Consider the following 27,481-nt stretch of genomic DNA (forward strand, 5'->3'; position numbering starts at 1 on the left):
TATTGAAGGGAAGTAAGGAATTATAAGAGACCTTTGAAGATTGAGGAAGGTTCTGGCCTCTACTGGTTAGGTGTATGTTAATTCTGCAGTGGTTCCTGGCCTTCCTCTCCCTGATAGAGTTTTATCTTAAATTTGGAATATGATCATTTATTACTGTCAGAGTTGTGCTTTTTTCTAGCATCTGCTTAGGGGGCCAGTAAATACCTTATTGGCCATTCCCAGATCTCTTTGGGGATAGATATACACATCACCAACCCAAAGGAGCACATGGGATGCTTGTAGATTGTAGATTCACAGGTTAGAAAAAGCCAGACCTGCTGATTCTGTCCTTGACCAAGAGGATTCTGGAACTGTGACTGACCCACACCAGAGCACTGAATGAACTATGCAGTGTTATGGGGGAGGAAATGGGGATCCACAGCAACTGCTAGAAACAGTGTCCTAGATTATACACAGAATTATAATGAAGAGCAGTCAGTCCTATGCTTCCCCTTTGAACTTCCAGCTGTAATAAATCCATTTAATGAAATCCATTAATCAGGTCCTATTTATTTATCTTCAAACACCATAAGGATATGACAGGAAAAGAATTCTTTTTGGCTCATGGCCAAGAATTAAATGAAGAGAATGATATGACGGCTAGTTCCTCTCCTGAAGAGGCTGGCCTAGAAGAGTGTCTAAGCCAGCCCCCAAAGCTTCTCAGTCCTTTATTGTTTCTTGTGCACTTGCAAAAAAAAAATCTCATCTAATCCTCTCCCATAATCCCCCTCCTCCTTTTTTCCTATCCTTTACCCCTGTTTGCTTCTCTTCTGACTGTTCATCCCTTCAGGTGATCCCAGAGACAGGCAGAACTAGGGCAGCTGTTAAAATAGCACATCAGCATGAAGGAGGGAGGGTGGAAAATGGAGCAATGTGCACTAACCACAAGATTTGAAAAAATCAGGTCTTAAAGGAGAAGCTTAATTTTGGGATAGGAAGTTGATGTTGATACAAACTGTCACATTTATGCAAATAAAATGGGCAAAGCATGAACTAGAAGTCAGATTAGTAATTCCATTGAGATCTTAAGTTAGTGTTCCCTGTTAATAACTCAGTTTCCCTTTCTGTCAGATGGGAGGGAGCATCTGGTCCATTTTCTGCCTCACTTCTGGAAAGTACATTGAAATGATAAGTAAACATGCTCAACAAGTATGAGGTAGCTTGCTGAATATGTGATGTTGCTATCATCATTGCTGCTGCAATCTTTGAAGGAAAAGGATCTTCAAAATTATGGAATATTACTGTTCTGTAAGAAATGACCAACAGGATGATTTCAGAAAGGCCTGGAGAGACTTACACGAACTGATGCTAAGTGAAATGAGCAGGACCAGGAGATCATTATATACTTCAACAACAATACTAGATGATGACCAGTCCTGATGGATCAGGCCATCCTCAGCAACAAGATCAACCAAATCATTTCTAATGGAGCAGTAATGAACTGAACTAACTATACCCAGAAAAAGAACTCTGGGAGATGACTAAAAACCATTACATTGAATTCCCAATCCCTATATTTATGCACACCTGCATCTTTGATTTCCTTCACAAGCTAATTGTACAATAATTCAGAGTTTGATTCTTTTTGTACAGCAAAATAATGTTTTGGTCATGTATACATATTGTGTATCTAAGTTATATTTTAGTATATTTAACATCTACTGGTCATCCTGCCATTTAGGGGAGGGGGTGGGGGGGGGGTAAGAGGTGAAAAATTGGAACAAGAGGTTTGGCAATTGTTAATGCTGTAAAGTTACCCATGTATATATCCTGTAAATTAAAGGCTATTAAATAAAAAAAAAAAAAAAAAAAAAAAAAAAAAAAAAAAAAGAAAAGGATCTTCAAGATATGGGAGGCCTAGATCTAAGTTCCTTGAGGTAGGAAACCAGCACAGGACTCAAGTACTCCAAGCAGGGAAAACTTCCTCAATTGAGAAGGAAGAAATGTGCATGCTAAAGGATAGGAGCCAGAGGAGCCAGCTGAGCCCTTACAAATCTAATCTGATCACAAGAAGAAAAAAAAGAAACTTGATTTTTACTTTGAAAAGACAAAGCCCTATGTTATCCTCTTCTAAGAAACAACCCATCCTTGATAGAGAAAAACTGGAAAAGAACTGGGATTTGCAGAATTCAGTTCATTTCAAGAAATTTATTGAATATGCAATTCAGTCTATTAGTTGGAGATAAAGGATAAGTTAGATGAAGCAGAATAATTGGACTTTCCGTGTTGGCCAGTTCTTTGAAAGTATCATGACTTCAGCCTTCTAGCTTGAGCACGATTCTTCTGGTTACCCTACTGTTCCTAAAAGCAAAAGAACAGAAAGAAATTCCTCGATTCCTATTGTTAGTTCCCAACCTTGTTCTAACTGGTAGTTTTTTGGACTTAATAGACTTGGGGCTAGCAGTCATATGCTAGGAAGTATTTTTCTTTACATAGTTTATTGATATTTCTTGAGGTAATTATTGCCATTCAGAAGTGGAGTTGGGGTGAGACTGGAACAATGGCAGTAGGAAGGATTTTAGTATCCCACAGTGACTTATTTGCTATTTTCCTTACCAAGTCACAAGGAAGGCACTCACCATTTTCATAGACAGGTGGGTCTGTGGTCAGAAATTTTTACGAAATGCTTTGAAATCTAGTTTATGGTGTTCTATATTTAAACAGCATTAAGTTTCTTAAACTTGAAAGTTAACAAAGAATATGTATTAAGTGTATAAATAAGCCTTTCATTTGATTGGAGCTTGCAAAATTTTTCCTGCTTGCTTAACATTCAGGTAGCTAATACAGATGGCATCTTTTCCTGTCCCTTAGAAATGTTTAGCTTAAATCTATTTGAAAACTTCTAATTCATTACTTATTATTATTATTATTATTATTATTATTATCACGCATTGCTTTATGAATCATGTTGGGAAAGAAAAATCAGAGCAAAGGAAAAAAACCATGGGAGAGTTAAAAAAAAAAAAAAAAACAGGAAAAAAAAAGTGAACATGGCATGTGTTGATTTACATTCAGTCTCCTTAGTTCTTTTTCTGGATGCAGATGGCATTTTCTTTCCAAAGTCTAGTAGGATTGCTTTGAATCACTGAACCACTGAGAAGAACCAAGTTTTTCATAGTTAATCATCATACATTTTTGCTGTTATTATGTACAATGTATTCCTGGTTCAATGTAATGAATTTAAAAATTAAAAATTGAACAATGGGATTTGTTCCCATACCAGTAGAATGTAAGCCATAAGAAGGTATTTTTGTCTTTCTATCCATAGTGCTCCAGCACAATGACTTACAATATGTTCCTAAATGCTCACTGAATTGAATCCCAGTCACCAAATAAACTTTCAGTAAAGTCCACATGAAAATAATTTTTTTTCTCTTGAATATAAAATATAACCTACTTCTTGCTTTTGCCCTTTAGCTTTTTATTAGAATATGACTTGCAAACTAAACTTATAAAATTAATGATATAGTTCCATTTGGAGTGGAAATCTGAGAGTCTTTACCTTTCTTTGCATACCACTAGAATTTCCAAAAAAACTAAAATACCTGCTTGGTGCATAGTAGAAATTGCCCAGGCTCCAGGTTCTATAGAAGAGAATGAAGGACAAGATAGGTCAGAAATAGTACTAAAAAAAAGTATTAATAATACTTTGCATTCATATAGCATTTTGTGTTTTACAAAGTACTTTTCACAAACTTTCTCATTTTGTCACCTACTTATCTAACTTTATCCTTCTTTACTCTTCTGGAGGAACTTTCAATGCAAGATTGGGGGGAGGAGAGAAGGTAAGAAAATGACAAAGATATGCCTCTTTAGAAAGTGGTATTTGAATAGACTCTTGAATAGGGAATCTGAGAGTAAAAGTGAAGAGGAGAGGATTCTAAACCTGATAGATACCCAAGACAAACTAATGCATGAAGATGGGAGTAGTATTATATATTATATATAAGAAAGGTTCCTGCAGCTGGATCGTTAAAAGAGCCAAGTGTATAAGAAAACTAAAGAAGTGAGAAAATTTTGGATTAGAAAGGTATAAAATGCCAGAAGAATTTTTTTATACTTGATCTTGAAGGTAGCAGGGAGTCAGTGCGACTTAGTGAATAGGAAGGAGAATGGCATGGACAGACTATGAGTCTTAAGAAAACCACTTTGACAGCTGGATGGAATTGGTGAGGCTACTTCAGGGACCATTGCAGTAGTCTAAGAGATGGTGAAGACTGGAGCTAGGTGCTGATTCTGGGAATGAAGAGAAGGGTATCTGTGTAAGAAATGAACTGACAAGGATTTGTTAGGGGCTTGCCTATGTAAGCTGAATGAAGGAAAGAAGATCAGAGAAGTTGGAAAGAGAGGAAGGTGACTTGGTGAATTGGAAGTCCCCATAACCATTTCAAATTTCCAAGGACTTCCAAGAATAATAATAATAATAATAATAATAATAATAATTATTATTATTATTATTATTATTATTGGTGAGGCATTTGGGATTAAATGACTTATCCAGGGTCACCCAGGTCACCCAGCTAATAAATGTCAAGTATCTGAAGCTAGATTTGAAGTCAGGTCCTCCTGACTCCAGGACCAGTGCTCTAACCATAGCTGTCCCAAGAATTAAATTTCTGCAGCCTAATCAAACATTGTTTGAAACTCTCAAAGAAGTAAGAGAATTAATCCTTCAATGGTTGATTATAAATGTTGAATCTAATTAATGTTACTATTTGTAAAGGCAAGGCTTCTTTGTGCAGATCTAAGGATAATGGGCATAGATTACAATAACAAGATGCCTTGTCAGATAGGAAGATCTTGATCACTGTGAACACTAAATCCAGAACCTGATTCCTTGAATTTGGCAGTTGACAAAGACATAGACATCTTGATTCTGTACAACCAAAGAGCCATATCATCTTGTCCCTGAGGTGGGAGAAAGGGGCTCTTTGAATATGAGGTAGGAGTGCTAATTGATGATTTCTGTTTAAAGCTAAGTGCTTCATTCTTTCTTTCTTCTCTGAGCTTAAGTGAAGCTGAGGGATATCTGCCAGCTATAATCAAGAGCCCCTCCTCATTCCTGCTTCCTTTTTTCTCTCCCTCTCCCATCCCCAATTTAAAAAAAGAACAAACCCAGCAATTTAAATCAAAGCAGACATTTTGATATTACCTGTAAAGCATTAGCAGAAGAGCAGAGGCAAGGGAAAAGTTTGATTGGAGATGGACTTTAGCAACCTCGGATGTTGAGACCAAGAATGAAAGTATTGAATGAATGAACAAATTTAATTTCTTGCTGTGATGATGGTTAATTGAATATGTACCATGGTTAGTGTGTTCATCATTGACTTAGAAAAATACATCTCATTATGTTTTCTTCTCTTTCAGGTTTCAAGTGCCCCATTTGCTCTAAGTCTGTGGCTTCTGATGAGATGGAAATGCACTTTATAATGTGTTTGAGCAAACCACGCCTCTCCTACAATGGTAAGAAAGGGCTTAATTTCTCTCCAAGGCTCTTCAGGCTTCAGCCCACGAACACAAAACAGCAGATTCCATAGGGAACACTAGGAGAGTTGTTCAGGTGTTCTCTGGATCAGGGTGTTCCCAAGCTTGAGTTGTTTTCTAAAGCATTTCTGCTATTGGAGAAGTTTTTCTGGCAGGAGTATTTGTATAGAACCAAGAAAGCTTTACAGAGTCAGTGAGCTAACAAATTCTCCAGACTGATTCAGTTCCAGAAAGCCTAACTGTGAAATAGGGGAATTTGGGGGAAGGGGGGTTGGGAGAGAAGATGAGGGGAAGAGTTGGAATCTGAGGCATGTGGTCTAGGCTGTGCTGGAGAAAAGAGAGAGATTAGCAGACTGAGTTTTCAGATTTGGGATTACTCAGTCTCCAGCTATTATACAGGATGCCCTTCCTCTCCTAAGGTCTTTTTTGCATGAAAGCTTCAATTAAATATCCTTCAATTTACACCTCTTGTATCAACTGGATGGGAATCAAAGCAAAACTCGGACTCCCTAGAAATGTTGTACTTTATAATAATGACACTGTATTGCAACCTTGGAGCACCACAATGAATGGCAACAACCAACACATTGTACTTCCAAGTCCCTAAGAGAAAAACCCCAGGTTACTAGAGATCATACTTATTCTTCTTGGGGTTTTTTCTTGAGAAGGGACTCTTCAGCCTTGGCTGTGTTGCCTTAATTAGTCTAGTGAGGTGATGCTTTGTGTATGTTGTTCCTTCCACCTGGACCATCTTATAGATCTTTGGCAACTTCTGAAGGAAGAACAGGATCCTTGAATGAGGAGATTTAGGGAGAGATTGTTGGGTTTGATTTACTTTACTTTACCTTGAATATTCCTTAGTTTTATTTCCCTTTGATAAGCCCTTAGAAGAAAAAGTCTGAACCAACTTTACCTAACCAGCAGTTTGGGACCCTCCTGGGAGGGACTTGATTATTTGAACAAACCTCTCTAACGTTGCCCCTACTTTCAAGGTCACTGATTACTTCTGCATCCTGTTTTAGTGAATATATCATATTCACAAAGGAATTATTACATCTTCTAAAATAGGGAGGGAGAAGTAATCCTCAATATATATTATGCTCTTAGATTTATATGATACATTCTGGTTCTGGAATTTAAGTTCACTTGCGTATAACAACATGTATAGGCCTTACCAGTGAATTTTGAGCCCACCTTCCAATATTAGTCTGATTAAGGCTAAATTGCCTGTGTATTTATTATTATAATTATATTATATTATATGTATATTATATTAGTATGTTGACATGGATGCATCACATGTTTTCTGTTAATGTGAAAATGGAGTGGATACTTCATTGTTGATGTCAGTGCTTTCTGCTTAACCCCTTTCTTTACTACTTTTTAAAATTCGGTTCTCCAATTGATAATTGGTCAAATGTGAAGACCACGTATTTTAAAATCAGCTGGAGTCAGGAATTCAGGTTAGGGGAAAATCGTCATTCTTTATTCTCAATGAAGAAAGATCGGAGGTGGAAGAGAATGGGCAATAGCAATGTGTGCAGCTGAGTCAAGAAGCTAGCTAGATCAACAGCCACATGACCAGCAGCTACGAGCATGGAACCCAGGCCAATCTCCCCCAGCCTCTCTTCCTCTCTCTCTGCCTCCACCCACCAAAATCCTCATTTCCTATACAACACATTAGGACTTGCACAGAGAGTGGGCAGGGGCCATTCTTTATCCAAGCATGTATATTAATAGAGTATAGTCCAATTACTATTTAGCCTCACATGCTTGGGACCTCAGTGCATCAACTCAAGCCTCAGCCCATTACAGTCAAACAGTATAAACAGGTAATTTTCAAAGGAAAAATCCAAATTATCTTAATGCTTCAAATCATTAATAAAAGGAAAATGTAAATTAAAATAGTTCTGAGTTGTCATACTCTCACACTCATCAGTTTGAAAGAGATGACCAAAAAAAGAAAGAACCTAACAAACAGAAAAGCTGCTAGAAAATAAAGCCATGAATGCCTTCTTGATGGAATTGCAAACTTGGTCAGCTATTCTGAAAAGTAGTTTGGAATTGTGCCCAAAAAGTCACTAAATTGGGCAAACCTGTGGCCCACTGGTACTATACTAAATCTGCCTGTTCCCCTGAGAGAGCAAAGAAAGTAGAAAAGTACCCAAATGTTTCAAAAATATTTATGCCCTTTCTTTCTGTTGCATTGAAGAACCAGAAACTAAGGTGCCCGTCATTTGGGGAACAATTGAACAAGTGATAGTAGGTGAATGTGATGGAATCCTGTTTTACTGTAATGAAAGGGATGTCTTCAGAAAAACCTGAGAAGAATTACATGAACTGATATAGAGTAAAGTGGACAGAACCCAGAACACAGGTTCTTTACGATAGGATTGTAAAGACAAATAACTATAATGATGTTTCCAGAGTTCTCCACCTTCTCACAGAGAAATGATGGATTTAAGATACAGAATGAAATATGTATTTTTGGACATAGCCAATGTGGGATTTTCTTGATTGCATATTTGTTAAAATAATTTTGTGTTTCAAGGGAGTAGAGGGGAGGAAGAACAGAAAGAAAATTGGCTTATTACTTATATCCCTTCTAAATTTGCCCCAAGAGAAGCAAGTAGGAGCATTGGTTGAGTCTCTGCTCCTGAAAGTAGAGATCTGTGTTCATATTTCTCTCTCTGGTTTCATCTGCTGACCACATCTAGATGTGAGAGGACTTATTAATAAGTAAGCAGAGCTGTTACCTATGTCCTAAAAGCCTATAGATGACTTATGAGCAAAATTAAAGCCCAATTCTGACCTTGCTGATTGTTTTCTTTCACATCCTAAGTAGCATCACAGAATGCTAGTTAGCATTCTTCTCTCCTGGGGATTCTTTATGTCTTTCCTGAGAACAATTGCTGGCCATGTTGTTGATCTATTACCACATATGCCCTGTGTTACCTGTCTGACTTGTCTGTTCACATTCTCCTGTATCTTCTCAAGCTCAGCTCTACCGTGTTAGTTACATGGGAACCAGGGCAAGGGGTAGACAACAGAGCAAATTTCTTTTTTGAATAATAGCATGTCACACAATACTTTCTAATCTCCATTCTCAAATACATATAATAGTATCTTTTAAAATACATAAACAAGTCTCATGAAGATTTTTATGTCATCTGGTTGTCACAGGGAGCTTTCTGTCAATCATTATCTCCAGTGGTTTAGCACAGAGACAGCACAGAATAATCAAAAGATCTGGTTTCTAGTTCTGGCCTTAATACTTGTGAATCATGTGATCTTCAATAAGTCATTTTAATCACTCTGAGCCTGTTTTCATTTTCTCTAAAATTGGTCACATTACTCCCTGCCCTTTCTACTTGGGTGAGATGATGAAGACCAAGTAAGGTCACAGTATTAAAATATATTATAAATTACAAAGCTCTATACATATGGAAAGGAGTCACCCAAGCCCCAAAATCAAAGCATCATCCTCCACTCTTTACTCTCCTTCACCCTCCACATCTGGATAATTGTCAAGTCTTGTTGATTCTACCTGCACAACACATAGCCATCTCCCTAATTCAGCTCTTCTCATCAAGAGATGTTACTCCTCATTGGCCTTCCTATCTCCATGCTCTCCTCTTCAATTCATCCCACATATGACAGTTAAATCGTTAATCCTAAGACACAAGATTGACTATGGCATTTTCTCATTCAAGAAGCTTCAATGACTCCCTATTATCTCTACAATAAAATAAAAAATTCATCTGTCTCTAACCTATTTTTTTTTTATTCTTGGTGATCTACAAACTTTTCTTTTTTAAATAGTATTTTACTTTTTGCAATTACATGTCATAACAATTTTTAGTATTCATTTTTACAAAATGTTGAGTTCCAAATTTTTCTCCCTCTCTCCTCTCTTCTTAATTCGGTAAGCAATTTGATATAGGTTATATGTGTGCAACCATGTAAAGCATATTTTCAGATCAGTCACAGTTGTGAAAAAAGAAACAGACCAAAAGGAAAAAAAAACTACATACAAAAAAGTCAAAAATAGTGTGCTTTGATCTTCATTCAGAGTTCATTAGTTCTTTCTCAAGAGGTGAAAGCATTTTCCATCATAAGTTCTTTGGAATTGTCTTGGATCGTTGCATTACTGAAAAAGCTAAGTCATTCATAACTGTTCATCACACAATGTTACTATTACTGTGTACAGTGGTCTCCTGGTTCTGCTCATTTCACTTTGCATCAGGTCATAAAAACCTTTCCAGGTTTTTCTGACAATCTCCTGCTCCTCATTTCTTATTGCTTAGTAGTATTGAATTACATTTGTATACTACTTGTAAACCATTCTCCAATTGATGAGCATCCCTTCAATTCTCAACTTTTTTGCCATCACAAAAAAAAAAAAAAAAAAAAGATTTTTGTACATCATAGGTCCTTTCCCCCCCCCCCCCCCTTTTTTTTTTACTGATATATTTAGGATAAAAACTTAATAGTGGTATTATTGACTGAGTCAATAACACTCAAGGGTATACACAGTTTGATTGCCCTTTGGACCTAGTGCAATCTATCATTCCAGACTGATTTCATAGGGAAATGGAAGAAGAGGGTCAGATATAAGGGCAGGTGTGATCATATTGGAGCAAAGCCTCATACTATGACTGGCTGTTGTAAGGATAGTTGGATGCAGCCCATCTCTCTCTTTCCCTCTTTCCTCCCCTCCCCCAACCTCGGCCACATTTTGGTGAGCACTGAGCCCTACACCATATGACTTCTGATAGCCTTTAAGACTGTTCATCTCAGTTTGTTATTTCTTTGAAAGTCACAGTTGTTCCTGAATCCTTTTTAATAGTCTAACCCTTCCTCTGTCACCTCCTATGGCACTTTAAGACTGGGCTTACTTGTGAGCATCCTCCAATTTTAGGGTTCTAAGTTATTTATCAAACAGAAGCAATCTAGGAAAATAAAGTGGTTTGGCTTCAAAATGAGCCTGATTTTAGGGTAAGCTAAAGACAGAAGCAGAGCCTGCACAGTACTGCATTCAGGCTCTGCCTCTAACATGGATTGGCCAAATCACTTGACCTCTGCCTGAGATTCCTTATCTAGAAAATGCACTGTTAGAAAAAGCACCATTAATGCAGTATATAAATGTTTCTATTGGTATTATTGTTGTAATTTTTTATTTATAGTTTAACTTCTTAAGGAGACAAGACTAACCTTAAATCTTCATTTTTCTTTTACCACCCTTCTGGCCCTTGGCTGATGCCTCCCACACCCTTTTAAAATCTGCCACAGGGCACTGCAGACCTGTGGGTAGTATTTCTTAGGACATCATTGGGGGGGGGGGGAGAGGGAAAGGTTGGGCCATCATGGTCAATTGCAAGTTAGAAAAGAGGAAGACTTTCTCCTGCAGGACCCGTACATAGGACCTAGATCTTTCACAGATGAAGCTCAGTGGCACCGAGTGCATGATTGACAAGAGGGATGGCTTATGTCATCCTGGCTATGTAAGAATTGGAAAGTTTCATTATGGAGGAGAAAGTTGATGCTATGTTACCTTTTCTGTGCCCTAAGTCTCTGAAATCTCTTAAAGAAGAGTAAGAGGAGATTGAGGTTTGAGCCACAGCTGTGATTCTCTGACAAATTACTAATTCCTTGTGCCTCAAAAGTAAGATATTGACTTAGGTGCTCAATAAGGCCTCTTCAATGATGATGATGAACTGTTCTTTACTGCCCTTTTCTTCCTTTTTAGTTCCCATCTTCTTTTCTTATCACCACCAATCCAGAACTTAGTCATATTCCCTCTAAAGAGCCCCCCCTCCCTTTTTTCTCCTCCTGGTGCCCAGGTTTTCACCCCAGTCCTCTGTAAGCATCACTGTTTATCACTGCCCAAGTCATTCTTTCTGTCGTAGAGACAGAACCAACCAAGCTACACTGGGCCACTCACCTCCTCCACTTGCATAGGTGATTATGTTTCATCTGAGCTCAGATGACATTTATCACATTTTTTCTTGATTGTAGCAATTGTGTAAATTGTTATCTTGGATCTCTCTCTTTTTTTTTAAACTATAATATTTATTTTTAATATATTCTTTAGAGAACTCATATGATGATAATATGATGATAGCTAGGATATATGGTACTCTTTTTAAAAATTAAGCTTTTTGTTTTCAAAACATATGCATGGATAATTTTTCAACATTGACCCTTGCAAAATCTTGTGTTCCAGATTTTCTCTCCCTCCCTTAGATGATAAGTAATCCAATATATGTTAAATTGGATCTCTTTTTTCCATTGGTTCATGTAATTCTTTTCATGTTTCTCTTGAGTTTTTCATATTCACTATTTTTTACATTGCAATTAACTGCATTCATATGTGAACTTTTTTTTTCTTGGCTTTTTCCTGATCAGTAGATAACTGCCTTGTTTCTGTTTTGTTTTGTTTTTGCTACCACACAAAGTATTATCATGAATATTTTAGGAGATATGTATGCCTTGTACATCTGGTAAATTGCTGTTACTGAGTTAAAGGACATGAACAGTTTAGGAACTTTTCCAAATGGTAACAAGCGGATTGGAGGAGAATGGAGCACTTATAGCTGGGGAGAAGACTTGAAGAAAAGGTGGAAGATGATGGTGGTGGTGCCTTCTCTGAATCTTGAAAGGCTCAGAGAAATCAACTGCATAATAATTAATTAATCCATTTTCATTTCCCTGATTCACTTTTGATCCTAGGCATGCCATCTAATGAAATAGAGTAGGTTCATTCACCCAGCTGTAAAATGAAAGAATAACCTCTAATATTCTCTATCGATTCTCAGTTGTTAATTTGTTATATTGCACATAATCAGTCAACAAGCATTTATTAAGTATCTGCTACATGTTGGGCATTGCACTACAGTGCTGGGGGGTACAAAGAAAGGCAAAGAACTTCCCGCCCCCAAGGAGCTAGGAATCAAATGAGGCAGTGACAATGAGAAGCCTCCCACATATGAGAAAGGCAAAGAGAGAGGGAATGGCCAGGGAAGCCAAGATGGGGAAGGGAGGGGGCAGGGCATCTCAGACATGGGCACCACCCAGGACTAAGGCAAAGAGCCAGTAAATACTATCATGTTTTGGGAGTTACAAGTGTAGTTGGACTGATGAGGGTGATAAAATTTAAGGACAGAAAGAGGAAGGGGACTGACTGTTCACGAAGGGCTTGAAGTATGAAACAGGAATTTGTTTATTTGTAATCTTAAAAGTAATAGGGAGCCACGGGAACTTACTGAGCAGAAAGACTGGCATGGTTAGACTGAACTTTAGGGGAAAATTGCCTTAGAAGCTGAGTGAAGGATGTATATGGGTTGTGGGACAAGGAGACCACTTAATAAGTTATTACAATAGTTTAGTCAAGAAGGGAACTGGACCAGCATCAGGATTGTGGCGTTGAATGAAAGAAAAAGGGATGTGCATTTGAAATGTTGTGAAGGTAGAAACTGGGTGTGGATTTTTGGCATTTAATTTGACAGTATCTGACATGGACAATATGTAGGGTAAGAGTGAAAAGTCAAGAATGACATTAGAGTCTTGATCCTGCTTGACTGGGAAGTTAATGGATCTCTTGACAGTAATAGGAAGCGAGGTTTGGAGGCAGGATTTGGAAGAATAGTTGATGGGGGTTTTCTTTTAGTCATGTTGAGCTTGATGCTTACGGAACATATCTAGTTCAAGATGCTTTAAGAGGCAGTTGGTGATGTGTGACTGAAGTCTAGAGGGAGATTAGGAATGGATATGTAGCACTCCATTAAGATAATAATTTAGTTCATCAGGGATAATAAGATCACCAGGTGAGATATTATAGAAAGAACCAAGGAGAGAAGGCCTTGGAGAAAGCCTCAGGGGACATGCACTTTTATTATTTAAGAGGTGAGTGAAGAACCACCTAAGGAGACTAAGGATTGCTTAGACTGGGAGGACCAGAAAAAAAAAAAAGTGTCATTAAAAACTCTAAGAAAAGCATAGAGGAAGACAAAGCAATTAACTAAGAAATTAAGAAACATGAGAATTGGGAAAAGAACTTTAGATTGGGCAAGTAAAAGGTCTTTAGAAATTTTGGAGAGAGCAATTTCATTTAAACGATGAGGTCCAGAAATTAGATTGCAATTGAAAGGAGAAGTGAAACCAATGAAAATAGATGTTTTTTTTTTCCAGGGAGATAACCATAAAAGGGAGAAGAGCTTGCAGGGATATTTAAGTGAGAGATTCTTAAGGATCAAACAGACTGGAGCATGCTTCAGAAAGCAGAGTGGTAGGAATCAGTAGTGGGGAGATATTGAAGATATTGAAAAGACCACACAGGCATAACATTAAGGGCAGTTTTCTGAAGAAGTTGGGAGGAATAGAATCAGGGTTAGTCTTGGCAAGAAGAAGAATTGATAGGAGAGTGAAGGAGGAGAAAATGGGGGAAGATGCATGAATGATGTGAGATGAGGAAAAGGGAAGAAAGTAGAAGTCTTGGCAGATGGTCTTAGAGCTTTTGGTAAAGTATGAAAGGAGGTCTGTAGCTGAAATAGAAGGTGGGTGGAGTAGGGTGGGAAGTTTGAAGAGAAATGAGAATATTTGGAGCAACTACCTTGAAGAGTGGGAGAGTGAATTGATTAGGAAGAAATAAAATGATATTGTGAGAGCCCCTCTGAGAATAGATAACATAGCATTGTAGTGGTCATAATAAACATGACTTTGTGATTTTCTTTAGCTCTATTCACTATCAAGTGAGTAGAAACAAAGGAGGAGTGGAGGAGAGTGCGTGGGTTTGGTGTTGGGGGGGAAGCTAAAGAAGGGGAAGGTGGTGTAGAGTTGAGTTGGTTCACCAAGAAGTAATGATAGAATATAGCAAGTGGCAGGGTCATAGCCTGGGAAAGAATTAAGGATCAAAAACTCATGGTAAAAACCAACAACAGGATTAAGGATTATACAGTATAAGGAAAGATGGAATAATAAGAATTTATGATTTAGTAAATGAATTTCAGAGTTTATGAACAAGGAAATCAGATTCTTATGGATGATGGGAAGAACTACTATTTCTATTAGCACTTAGTCTGTGTCATTCACTGTGTTAAGCACTTTTGGATTTTTATCTCATTTGATCTGTATAATAATCCTGGGAGGCAGGTACTATTATGGTTCCTATTTTGCAGATGAGGAAACTAAATAGATTGAGGAAATGGGAAATCAAGGTATTTGAGAAAGAATTGGTATTTACTTTGAAGTCCCCTAGTATGTGGGCAAGGGATGAGAAGAGGGCATTGAATTTATTGAAGAATTAAAGAGAATGTCTTAGAGGTTATAGTAAATAATATTGTGAGGATTGGATGATGCATTTTACCTTTGTGCTGGTGAGCCTTCAGTTCCTCATCTACCTCCCAAGGTCCATTCAGGCAGTGGATCTACGTTCCTGAGATTCAGAAACAGAGACAGACTCTGCATTGAGCCAGGAGAGTTTTCCAGAAGCTAATGGAAGAAGCTTCTCTGATAGATTGAGGGTGTGAGTCTACAGGGTTTAGTGCAGAAATGATTGCTTTTTTAATATTCAATCTACAGGAAACTCTTTGTCTCAATTGCTACCTAGCCTAAATCATTGAATGAATGTGAAACTGAAGCCTATTAAAGCCTTATCTTTAAAAGGCCATCGTCTTCCATTGCATCCAGGGCCATCTCCAGTCGTCCTTATCTATTTCTGGCTGCTGGACCCAGATGGCTCTGGAGGTGAAAGTGAGGCAGGTGACCTTACACAGCTCTCTCTCACATCAATTCAGTTCACTTATATGTCATGACATCACTTCCCTTGAAAGGGTCATGATCCTCTTCAAGGACAAACAACCACAGCTGCAGAGAAATCAAGCACAAAGAAGACCCAAAAAATGGTCATTAAACTTGACAATTAAAAGATCATTGGAAATAAAGTGATTTAAGTAGAGTGTTTTAGGATTGTGAAATGAGTGGGTAGAAACAAAGTAAAAGCAGTGAATAAGACTGGCTCCAAATAAACCAGTAAAATAATTAGCATTTACATAGTTCTGTAAGGTTTACAGAGCACTTTGTCTTTGCAACCCTGGGAAATGGGTACTGTTGTTATCATCCCCATTTTACAGATGGGGAAACCAAGGCAGAAGTCATTCACCCAGAGTCACTTAACTAGTAAATATCCAAAACTGGATTTGAATTTAGGGTTTTCCTGACTCTGGGTCCAGCGTTACTCCCTGTGCTCCCTGTTCCTCTGTGATATCTTCAGTTGTTTCTATAATGTACAACCCTTCTTGATCCCATTTGGGGCTTTCTTGTCAAAGATACTGGAATGGTTTGCCATTTCCTTTTCCAGTTCATTTTACAGATGAAGAAACTGAGGAAAACAGGGCCAGTTGATTTGCCCAGGGTCATCTTAACTACAAATGTCTGAGGCCAAATTTGATCTGTTTTTCCTGACTCCAAACTTGGCGCTATGTCCACTGTACTAGATAGCCATCCCTTTCTCCTTCCTCTGGGAGAGGCTTTTGAGAGACAAAGTAGATTTTACTATGTAAGTAGACTATAAGAAGAGATCCAGGTAGATAGGGAAATATTGAACATGAAAGAGAAAAGAAATGAAATCTGGATAAGCTATGAAGGAAATCATAAGGGGAAACAAACAAGTAGTACAGTTTTAGAAATAACATGTGAAATTTAAGTGCATTTTTTTTTTAAACAAGAAAGCTGTATGAAGTGGATATTCATCATTTCATCTACAATCTTTGTGTTTTAAGTATATAAAATAATCAATATTTTTTTGTGCTTAAATAGATCATTTTTAAAGGCAAGAGCATAGGATTAGGAGCACTAATATAAAAAGCTGGCCTCAAGATAAAACTCCACAAATTGGAGCAAAGGTGATGGTGAATGGAAGGAGAAAGGATTTTGAGGCATAAATTAAAGATATTGAAGCTGCTTGTGGGAATGACCCTGATTTTTTTAGTAAAGTAGTAAACCACAAAAAAATCTTTTGAGAAATGTGAGGTAGGAGTGGGGCCTATAAAAAAAGAACTGATATAGGAAGTCAATCAGGGATGCATCTAAGTATTGCCATGTTACCCTGAAAACCTGGCCAGCACGGGCATGTGATGTAAAGTTGGGAGTTGGCCGGTGAATTCCAGTTGGCTGGAATTCAAGAGTAGAGGGCAATGCAGAATTGAGCTGAGTAGCTCCGAAGGGAGGAAAGTGATGGGAGAAAAAGGAAAAAGTTTGAAGGGCTGGAGGTGTTAGGGAGAATGAAGTTGGAGGAGGAGTGAACCACAGATGGAAGACAGGAAGTCATCATCAAAGTAGAATTTCAGTATTTGGTGTTAAGGATGATGATGGGAGATAAACTGTATTGTTGTGGTAGTTATTGTTTGTCCTTCATTTTTGAAGAGGTACATATCAGGGAGGTGAAAGCTGTCTCCCTGTGAGTGGCTGAGTGGGCTAGAGACCTTTGTCATGGGAGTCACAGAGCTCGATGGACAGAGAAGTCCAGTTGTTGGGAGGCCATCTGAATGGATACTGAGGCCCTTGACAGAGACCAGGGATTAGTGAGGAGAGTGAAGGCTATTAGCTAGAAACTGGATTCCTTGATAAGAGGAATGAGGCTGATAGATGACTGCAGTAAAGATCCAGGTGATGCAGATGGATGGAGGAACCTCAGTGGCAGGGGGAGGGGGAGGTGGTAGACAGGGAAGGGACTGAAGTACCGGTTTGGGTTTGAATTTGTTGGCATTAGTTAATCAACAATCATTAAATTGAGTAAAGCAGGACCTGATTGATGAAAATCCAAAAAGGAGAAAAAAACCCTTTCATCTTCACTGGGGCATATTTCCTTTTTAATTTGTGCTATTCTGATCTCTGTTATCCATCTGTTTTAGTTTAATTGTACTTGATTCATGTTGTCTAAATGTCATTTGTCTCAGAATGTAAGCTCTTGGAAGGCAGGCTATGCTTATACATACATACATGTGTGTGTGTGTGTGTGTGTGTTTATTATAGCCTAACAGTCCATATTTAGGTACTTAATAATTGTTACCAGCTGCTGCTCCAGCTGCAGGCAGCCTGACTTCATTGTGGGTGTCAGGGTCCCCTGCTGAAAGGAGTTGCTCACCAAGCTCAGTGGGACTGCTCCAGTTTGAAGGTTACAGATTTACTTGGTCTGAATGGCTGAGAGTGGGAGGAAGGTCTGCAAGAGTGTCTATTTAAATGGTCATGGTTGCAATCCACTGAACCTGGCCTGCATTGTATCTCACACCTCTGGAGAGTGAGTGTGTGTGTGTGTGTGTGTGTGTATGTGTCCATCCCCCAAGCCCCTCTCCTCCCTACCAGGGTCATTCTAAGGATAGAGGCAGTAATTTAGGCCAGCTGTCAGGGCCAGAAACAGAATGGTACTACACCTTCCCCATCACATGGGAACCTGGGCAGCCAAATCTTCCTCTGCATACTGACAGTGGAAAGTCTGGGAGCAAAGTTGGGAAATCAGGTCAGAGGGAGGAGACTGTCTCTGTATCGCTCGCTAGGGCTTTCTCCCCCCGGCTAACACCTCCCTGCTCAGTAAATTATGGCAGAAATTTTTAATTGTCATCAGACCTGAAGGGAATGTGCATTCCTGCTCCCAGCTGCTGATGTAAAAAGCAGTCTCCATTTCTAGCTGAAGGGTTTCATTGCTTTTTTGGCAGAAAGATGATGTGCATGTTGGGATTTCTTTCTCCCTCCTGGAATAGTTCATGCCAGTAGAGTCTCATGGGGCAGGGGGAGCAATCTTTGGCCAGAGATCCCAAAGCCACTGCTGTTTCCCCCATTTTCCTCTCCCAAATCTGCCAAGAATAACTGTGGATTCCCTGCAATCTGGCCGTTTCCTCTTCTCCAAAATTACCTCCTTAGAGGTAATTTTGAGCTTGGCTTTATCTTCTCCACATGCTTGCAGCCAGCTCAGAGAAGGGAGGCCACCTGCTGATGAAGGAGGATGTGCTTCATCCCCTAGGCCAGGGAGAGGTTGCTTTGTTTGCCAACCCATGACTTTCCTCCTGAAGCATGAACCAAGAATACTTTCAACAACTCTGCCCCTCTCCATTGGTAGAAATATAAAGGATGTCCCTCACTGTCACATCTTCTGTCTTTCTCACCTCCCGAACATAAGTGAGGTAATTGGCTAACTTGGACTGTAGCTCCTGAAAGGTAATTGACCATCTGGAGGGTAGAACAATCAGCAGCCATGTGGTAGCACCAGGTACAGCCCTAGTCAAGCCAGACCAATGGTTCTGAGTTGGTGTGTTGGCTATTGACTGGATTCTCAAGGCAAAGGATCCAAGGGGTGAATTTTTTTTTCATTGTTTAATAACTCTCTGTTCTACTTCCCCCCCCCCCCCCCAAAAAAAAAAAAGAAACTGCTATACCCTCTTCAACATTTTTTAATGCTCCATGGATAATGTTTTAAATGATCTTCATCTTTGTCCATTATGGGATAACAATGCACGGCACTTAAAAACTTAGCAGTTTGCAAAGGATTTTACAAGTATCTCATTTTTATTCCAACAATCTTAAGAGGTGGGTGCTATTATTTCCATTTTACAGATGAGGTAACTGAGGCGGACAGAGGCCAAGTGACTTGCTGGTGTCATACAGTTAGTATCTGAAGCGGGATTTTAATTCAAATTCTAGAACTCCAGATCCAGTTCTCTCTATTGCACAACTTAAACAGTACCCTCTATGATTTCTTCCATTCTGGGTGTTCCTTGTAAGCATATAGTAAAACCATTGTCTGCATAGGACAATGTCATGTGCATTGTATATGTAAAACTGAATTCATGCTCTTCCTTTCCTACCCCAAGCCCTCCCTGTTACTGTTTTTTGGCTTGGCAAGCAGAAGGTTCTGCTTCATGGGAGAACAGGTCATGGAGGAGGAGGTGGGGAAAGGCATCTGAGTGAAGTGTGATGAAGAAGGGAGAAGAGGGACTCTTAATATTATGAATGGCCTCTCTTTTTCCCTGATATCTGCAGAGGGCAGCATATAGACCCATTGCCCCTTGTAGACAATGATTTTCACCTTAAGACTAGCCATAACATCATTATGACGGCAAAATGAAGTGCGCCCTTTCCTTCCCCTAACTCTGACTCCTGCCCAGATGAGCTTAGAGAGCTCAGGAAGTCATGTGTAATGAAGCTGCAGCCCCTGTAATAATACATCCCAACACATTACCCCAGGGAAGTTTTAGCAACTGTGAACCATGAAGCTCCAGGGAATGGTAATAGAAGCCTTTATACAAATTCTTTCAGTCTGAGAATTGTACTTGCCCTTATTCTGGATAAAAGCCAGATAGGGAGCTCTGATCCTTTTGTTACAGACATATTAGCTCCAGACTGCCACCTTTTCTCCTTAAAATTTAGTTGATCCCTTTTGTTTTATAGAAGTTGATGATCCTGAAGTGTGCTTTTCCTCTTGCTCATCCCACCAGCCTTCTGTGTTCATGAAAAGGAAAAAGACAAATAAAAAAACCACTCACTCATTAGTGAGCTGGCCTGCTCCTCCATCTTCTTTGCTGACTCTTCATCCAGGTTGCATCCCTTATCCATGGTTGTCCCTAAAGCTCCTTATCCCATGGGCCCTCTTATCACTATACTATTTCACTTGATGATCTCATCATCTCCCTTTAGATTGCATTATCTCTTGGCAAATGATTCTCAGCCCTAACTTCTCTTCCCAAAACATTCAGTCATATCCTCTGATGCATATTTAATATCTTGAACTGGACGTCCAGTTGACATCTTATGCTCATGTCCAGACATGTCTAAAACTGAATTCTTGCTCATCCTTTCCTACCCAAGCCCTCCTTATTACTGTAGATGACAGAATCCTCTTGTCTTTAACTAGGGTCAACATTAACGCCTCATTCCTACCACCCCACCCCAACCTCCATATCTAATCTGTTGCCAGGTCCTGTCAACATTACCATTCTAGCATCTCTCTTTGTACATCCATCCTGTCAACTGTCTCTTTTGCCACTTTAGTGCCCACTCGTTGAGGTTGGGAAGGGTGACCCCAAAAGTTTGAGGTCCCAGATCGGTGTTACGAGATATCTCAAAAGAATTTGCAGGCTTGAACCCATCTCCTAGTCAAAGGGCAAAGTTTTATTGCAGTAGTAATTGTAACACCATTACAGAAGTGAGCTGGAATTGTAAGAGGATTTCAGCAGATAAACAGAAGCAAGTAAACACATTTATCCAGCTTTCAATCATAGATATGCTAATTCTGTGCTAATATCTGTTAACCAGATTATTAGTGACCAGATTATCAGTCAGCAATGAATTGAGAGTGGTCTTATTCACTATTGTCTCAGGAGTCTGATCTGTGAGAATTTCCTGAGGCAGATTTCAAAGCTAGAAGATTTAAGGCTACTGACTTATTGTTAGAAGAATAGCTCCCCAAAGTCAGGGGACCCCCAAACCACCGCTGTATTTCCCTAGAAGCTATCCCATATCATACTCTCATAACCTCCCACCTGGACTATTTCCAGTCTTTGGGTTGGTCTTCCTACTTCATAGCTTTCCTTCGCCAAACCATCCTCCAGCTGTCAGATTATTGTGCTTAAAGTACTGAGATGAACACATCATTCCCCTTTTCACCAAACTCCAGTGGCCTCTTCAGCATTTTAAAACCCTTCATGACCTGATCTCCTCCATGTACTCTCTCTGCACCAGTCTCTTTGTTGATCCTCACATAAGATACTCCATCTTCTAGCTCTATGCTTTCTCTTGTATCCCCCAAGCAACAAATTTGGTTTCTTCCTCCATCTGCTGGCTTCCCATTGAGAGTGTCTCCAAGTTATCCTACCTTCTGTATTGTTTGTACATCTTTATTAAAGTGTGAGTTTCTTGGAGAAGGAAATGGTTGGGTTTTTTTTCTTTCTTTCTTTGTATCTCCAGCACTTGGCATTTATCATGTGCTTATTGACTTGACAAAGAGTATGAAGGCAGACCCATTCTAATAAGAGGTGGAAAAGAGATGGATCCTGCCCAGCCAGACCTTGAGGTATTGCTTCAGCCTAATAATCTCTGCACTCAGCTGGTCTCTTCATTTCGACACTGAAGCCAGTGCTTCACTTCATTGGCATTAATGCCCAGGAATTGACAGAACCTGCCACAATTCAAAAACAAATTTATAACTGCTCAGCAGGATGGGGAAAACCTTGTGTAATGGAAAGGTCTTTGGCAAAAAATCAGCAAGCTTGGGATATCTAATCCTGGTTTTATCACCAACTAGATACATGACCTTAAGCCGGGGACTTCATTTATCTGCCTCATTTCTTTAGCTATTATATGGGAGTTGAAATGCCTGCCCTCCCAACTCAGGGGAGTGTGAGCATCTTCAGTTAAGGCTTCATTTGTGAAAAGGGCTTGGGAAAGTACAGTGGTCTGCAGAGTTGAATGAAGTGGGGTCGTGCTGCTGTGAGCATTTATGTAAGAAAGAAGCTGGGGGAGTTTTCTTTCCCTGGCCCCAGGCTCTGATTCTCAGCAATCTCACTTTCCTTCTATCTCCTCTTTTCAGCCAGTGCCTGCAACCGGGGAGTCACTGGATAAATGTTTACTGACTGGTCTCCTCTGTATGTAGTGTGTATGTACCTGGTTATTTATTTGTATATCATCTCCCCCCACTAGACTGTTTTTTGAGAGTAAAGACTGGCAGATAGTCAACATTTAATGAATGCTTGTTGACTAAACATCTTCATGGAGGAATAGAAACTTTCATTAAGAAACTCTTATCATTGCTGATAAGAACTTAAGTGTTCTTGAAAGCAGACATTTATATTCTAACAATGAAATAAAAGAATAACAACAGAGAAAGAAATGGAACTTTAATTGGCTTGATTTCAATACTTGGGTTTAAGAAGAGATTCTTATACTGGTCTTCCCATGGCTTCCTATGTCTGCTCCACTGCATGGTTAACTGTCAACTGGGGCGGTAAACCTAGTGGGAGATTCCCTCCTCCCCCTCTTTTTTCCTTTTTTTTTTTTTAACCTATCTCCCTATAAAGGAACTATACAGTCTAGGTTAGATAGGCCTTGGATTTGGAGCTCAGCAGAGTGGCCCCATTCTCTCTATGCTGTCAAAGTTCTGAAGTTGTTCCCTTCTCTCTACCCCACTCTCTAGCCCTCATCTGTGCCATGTCTGGGTATATTGTATAGAATTGGAGAGAGATCAGCGGAGCATTTATTAAGCACTTACTATGTGCCAATCACTGTGCTAAATAACAGGGAAACAAATGCTCTCAGACAATAACATTTATCCTCAAAGAGCTTAAGTTCTGAAAGGAAAAAGGCACACATTGAGGGGAAAGGGGAATGACAGTGAGGGAACAGAGGGGCAGGGTGGCTGAGGAGGCAGAAGATATCAGGGAGAGAGTCAAAGGAGCAGTGAAGGGGATTCCAGTGGGGCCCCTGGTGAAATTGAGGCAGAAGCCAATCAGGAGAGCTGGCCTGGAGATGGAGGGAGGGGCAGGAGGCACCCAGCCCTTCCCAAGAAGAGTGCCTGCCATTCGAGTAGCCCAGAAAAGTGAAACCTCCATCATGAATTTCTTCCCCTTCTCCTCCTCTTCCCTCTTCTTCCTTTAAGTTTGGTCAGTATTATCAAAGAGAAAGGGCACCTGCGAGGAGCCATGGGCCCAGAGCGCTGGGCCTGGAGGCAAGAAGACTCTTCCTGAGGGCAAATCTGGTCTCAGACACTGCTCATGTGGGTCCCCTGAGCAATTCACTTCACCCTGTTTGCTGCCTCAGTTCCCTCATTTCAAATGAGCTGGAGAAGGAAATGGCAAATCATTCCAGTATCTCTATTATGAAACCATCAGATGAAATCACACAGACATGATTGAAATAGATCCTCAACAACTAAAAAGAAGAATAACTAACTAAGAAAAGATAGTTACTGACATTAGCTTGGATCCTGAAACAGTAGCCTAGAGAATGTTAGAACTCAAAAGAATTTCAAAAGGCCATAAAGCTCTTTATAGTGATCATCTGGTCTAGAGCGGGAGAGAGGGAGAACATGTTCTCTCAGTTCTTTCAGTCTGCAGTATGATAAAAGCCACGATCTTCCTTCACTTCTCAAGATCTGCCCTCTGCATGTTCGTCAGTTGGCTTGATGTGGATGACCACTTGATACATACCCCAGTGAGTCAGGAATCAAACATTACCCTTCTATATTCACTAAATCTTCTGTTTAACATTCCAAACTTTTTGTGCTCTAGTTGCCCCACTACCTTGCCAGTATCCCTATTTATATTTTGCTCCATTGATGCATCTATGTAAATTCCGGGCATTTTCCCTGGCCATCCCCCATGCTTGGAATGCTCTTTCCTGGCATTCTTTAAGTCTCAACTAAAATCCCATCTTTTATTGGAGGCTTTTTCCAACCTCTTTTAGTTCTAGTGCCTTTTCCTCTTTTCATTATTTCCTGTTTATTCTGCATGCAACTTGTCTGTATAAATGTTTGCTTATTTGATTTTGAGCTTCTTGAGGGTAAGGGCTGTCTTTTGCCTCTTTGTATCAGTGCTTAGTGAGGTGCCTGGTACACAGTAAATGCTTAATAAATGCTTATTAATTATGTTTTCTCTTACGAACTGATTCATGACTCTTTGGAGCCCATGTAATTCAAGATTGGTGCTTACCAGTATTTCCTCTTTAGATTGTGATGTCATAGGCAGTGCAATATCACTTTTCTATATAATCTTCACGCATATTCCTTTTATATACATATTCTATAAAAATAATTAGGGGATTGTAGTGGAAAGTGCCCTGTTTAATTGGTTTAATTGTTTGTCCTGACTACCATTTCATCTCATTTGATCTCCACAACCCTGAGAGGGAGGGGCTGTCCTCCCCATCTTACACTTGAGAGAACTGAGGCAGACAGAGATTAAAGTCACTTGCCCAGAGGTAAATGTGAGGCCAGATGTGAACTTGGGCCTTCCTGCCTCTAAGCCCTGTGTTCTTTGATACCCAGGTTTTCAGTTGAAGATGGAGCATCCAAGGAGATTGAGTAGTCAAGACAGAGGCAGTAGTGTCATGAAAACTCTGAGAAGAAAGATCCATGAGGACAGGGTGATCTGCAGTCTAGTCTAGCAGTTAAGTCAAAGTCAAAGTGTACTGCCCTTCAAGTATGGCAATTAAAAGATCATTAGCTTTGGAAAGAGCATTGAATGCCAGAATTGGGAGTCTCAGGTTGTAAGGGTGAGGAAAAGGAGAGGAAATAGAGGCTGCAGGCAGGTAGGTTTTTTTTGTTGTTGTTGTTTGTTTTTTAAGGAGTTTGAGAAAAGGAAGAGAAATTTGAGACAATTTGAGAAGATATTAGGGTTCAGTAAAGATTAGTTTAAGGATTGAAATGGGTGTGTGAAGGCAGTTGATGAAGTGAAGCTGAAGATTCTAGAGAGAGGAGGGAGACAGAGAATGCTATTGTGTCGGAGGAGGTAGGAGTAGAAGGTATGGTCTCCTCACCTCCCATCTGGACAAATGGGTCTGCCTGCCTCAGCTCTCCCTACTGGTCCCTCTGCACTCAACCGCCAAGTTGAACTCCTAGGGTGCAGGTCTCTAGTAGTTCCCTTTTACCTCCAGGATCAAACATAAAATAAAGTCCTGGACCCCTTCTATTTTCCTAGGTTTCTTACACCTTTTCCCTTAACACATACTCTGCAGTCCCTATGCTTTGTATTTTCCCTGGCTGTTCCCTATGTTTGATTTCAGCTAAAATCCTCTTATTCAAGAAGCCTGTCCTGTTCCTCCTTAATTCCAATGCCTTCTTTCTGAGTCTACTTCCAGTTTATCCTTCCTATAGCTGTGTGGTATATGGTTGTTTGCATGTCACCTTCCCTATTTGACTAGGAGCTCCTTTGAAGGCAAGAACTATTGTTTGCCCTTTTTTTGCATCCCCACTGGTGAGCACAGTGCCTGACATTGAGGAGGGGCTGAATAAGTGGTAGTCAACTGTAGAATGTAGAAATGGATGGACCTTGGCAAAGAGAAGGGCCACCTCTTTGTCAGAGACTGAGGGACAAAGAGAGAGTGTGAGATAATATCAAGGTTAGGAGATGGAGAGGATAGAAAGAGAGGGAGATCATACTGAATGGCCTCCGTTTTTTTTGTTTGTTTGTTTGTTTTGTTTTTAGTAAAATTAGTCAAGGTCCCCGGTGTAAGGATTAAGAAGAGAGACTTGAGGAAGAGTCTTGGAACAATTTCTGTGTGGAATAAGACCTACCTCAAATCAATCGGGGAGGAATAAAAGTACTTCCTTACTGCAGTAAGGGCCCAATTAAAATGGGATAACAAGAATTTGTAATGTACCCAGTCACTTGTGAGATCTCAGAGTGGCAAGCAACCCAATAGTGTGGTCTCTTTTTACTCCAGTAACTCAAACACTCTAGTTGGACTAGAAGCTCAAGGCGTGCAAAGCCATCTTTCCATGAGACAGATGACATTTGCAAGAGTCTTTAAGAACCATGTTGAACTATGTCCCCATCCTCTAAGCTCTCTGAAGTAGATTAGATACCCTATAAGTGTGGGGACAATAACCAAAAAGATTTCAAAAAAGACTAAAGAGTCTGTCAGAGCATGCCCTGATTTTTGGTTGAGACAATATGGTTATTGGTATATTGTAGGGAATATATAGGTAGGGAATAAGTGAAATGTTGGTCTACTGCTTTTGACAAGGGTCCCTAACTATCCCAATTTACCTTTCCAGCGATTGGCTCCGATTACTCTCCATTATGGACCTTTTCTTCCCATTCTCGTCAGAATTTATCTCCCCTCTTTTCCCTTCTTCCTGTCTTCCCATTTTCTTACTCTTCCCCTTTTCCCCACTCTCCTAAGTCCCCCTTCCTCATATACCTCTCCACCACTCCCTTCGGCTAGAACACACTCCTTTTTACTCTCTGTCTAGCTCTATATTTTCTCTATTTAAAAACCTAATTCAGGTTCCACCCTTTCTATGAATATTATCTTCACCATTACAACCCACGGTGACTTCTGCTGTTAGCACCACTCATTTGGCACTTAATCATTTGTTGCTTTTTATTGGGGTTTTTGTTTTTTTTTTTTAACTTTCCTTCTCCTCAAACCATCCTCTATCTATTAGGCTTTGTTTTCCCAATAAAATACATTTGTCTCACTGGGCAGTAGCTCTCTGCCCTCCCCACATTGATATGGTGTTGCATGTAGGTCCCTGCCCAATGCTTAATGCTGCCTGTCCTTTCTCCTCCTCCCCTTCACAGATGATGTGCTGACTAAAGACGCAGGAGAATGTGTGATCTGCCTGGAGGAGCTACTTCAGGGAGACACCATAGCTAGGCTGCCCTGCCTCTGCATCTATCACAAAAGGTACAGAAGGCCAGGAGGAGCCCAGACTCTCAGGGTGCTGCCATTGGGAGAGCCTGACCTCCTCCTCCATGTTGCTATAAAGGAATGGTTCCCACCCACACGATGGCGTCACCTTAGAGGGATGGACAGGCCCTCCATGCAGCCTCCCCTTTCCCCCCAGAACATTGTGGTCACTGGCACAAGTGTCTGTCAGGCTGGCAGAAGAGGGGCCACAGCAGGACTGCTGGGGTTGAACTCGACAGCCATAATCCCATAGAAACTCTGCCTGGTCCCCCTTGCACCGTCCACCCTTCCTGGCTATGTCCTCCTTCCAGAGTTGGGGGGTTACCGGCCTGAACTACATAGAGTGGGCTGGCTGAGGAGCAGTGTCCTTTCAGGGAACTCGGGGACAATAAGAAGCACTACCTGTGTCACCGTGCCACAGAAAGCTGCTATATTTAGCATTGCTGAGGTTTCTCCTACATGCTCCACCACAGCACCTCAGTCTTGTTTCCAACTGGAAAGAAGACACTTCCTTCCTGATGACTCCATGTTCTCTGCTAAAGAGACATTATGTCCCTTCAGT

General features: G+C 40.1%; 1 protein-coding gene across 5 annotated transcripts in view; it reads left to right on the plus strand.

Annotated features, from left to right (window-relative positions):
* ZNRF1 (zinc and ring finger 1) overlaps positions 1 to 27,481 on the plus strand; it is a 94,130-nt gene that overhangs the window by 57,193 nt on the left and 9,456 nt on the right. For all 5 annotated transcript variants that reach the window (XM_023495196.2, XM_023495193.2, XM_023495194.2 and 2 more), the window contains exons 2-3: positions 5,407 to 5,502; positions 26,811 to 26,916. In XM_023495196.2, coding sequence (XP_023350964.1) covers positions 5,407 to 5,502; positions 26,811 to 26,916 — 202 coding nt within the window. The remainder of the gene's footprint in view (positions 1 to 5,406; positions 5,503 to 26,810; positions 26,917 to 27,481) is intronic.

This window comes from Sarcophilus harrisii, chromosome 2, assembly GCF_902635505.1.
Source record: "Sarcophilus harrisii chromosome 2, mSarHar1.11, whole genome shotgun sequence".
NCBI lineage: Eukaryota > Metazoa > Chordata > Mammalia > Dasyuromorphia > Dasyuridae > Sarcophilus > Sarcophilus harrisii.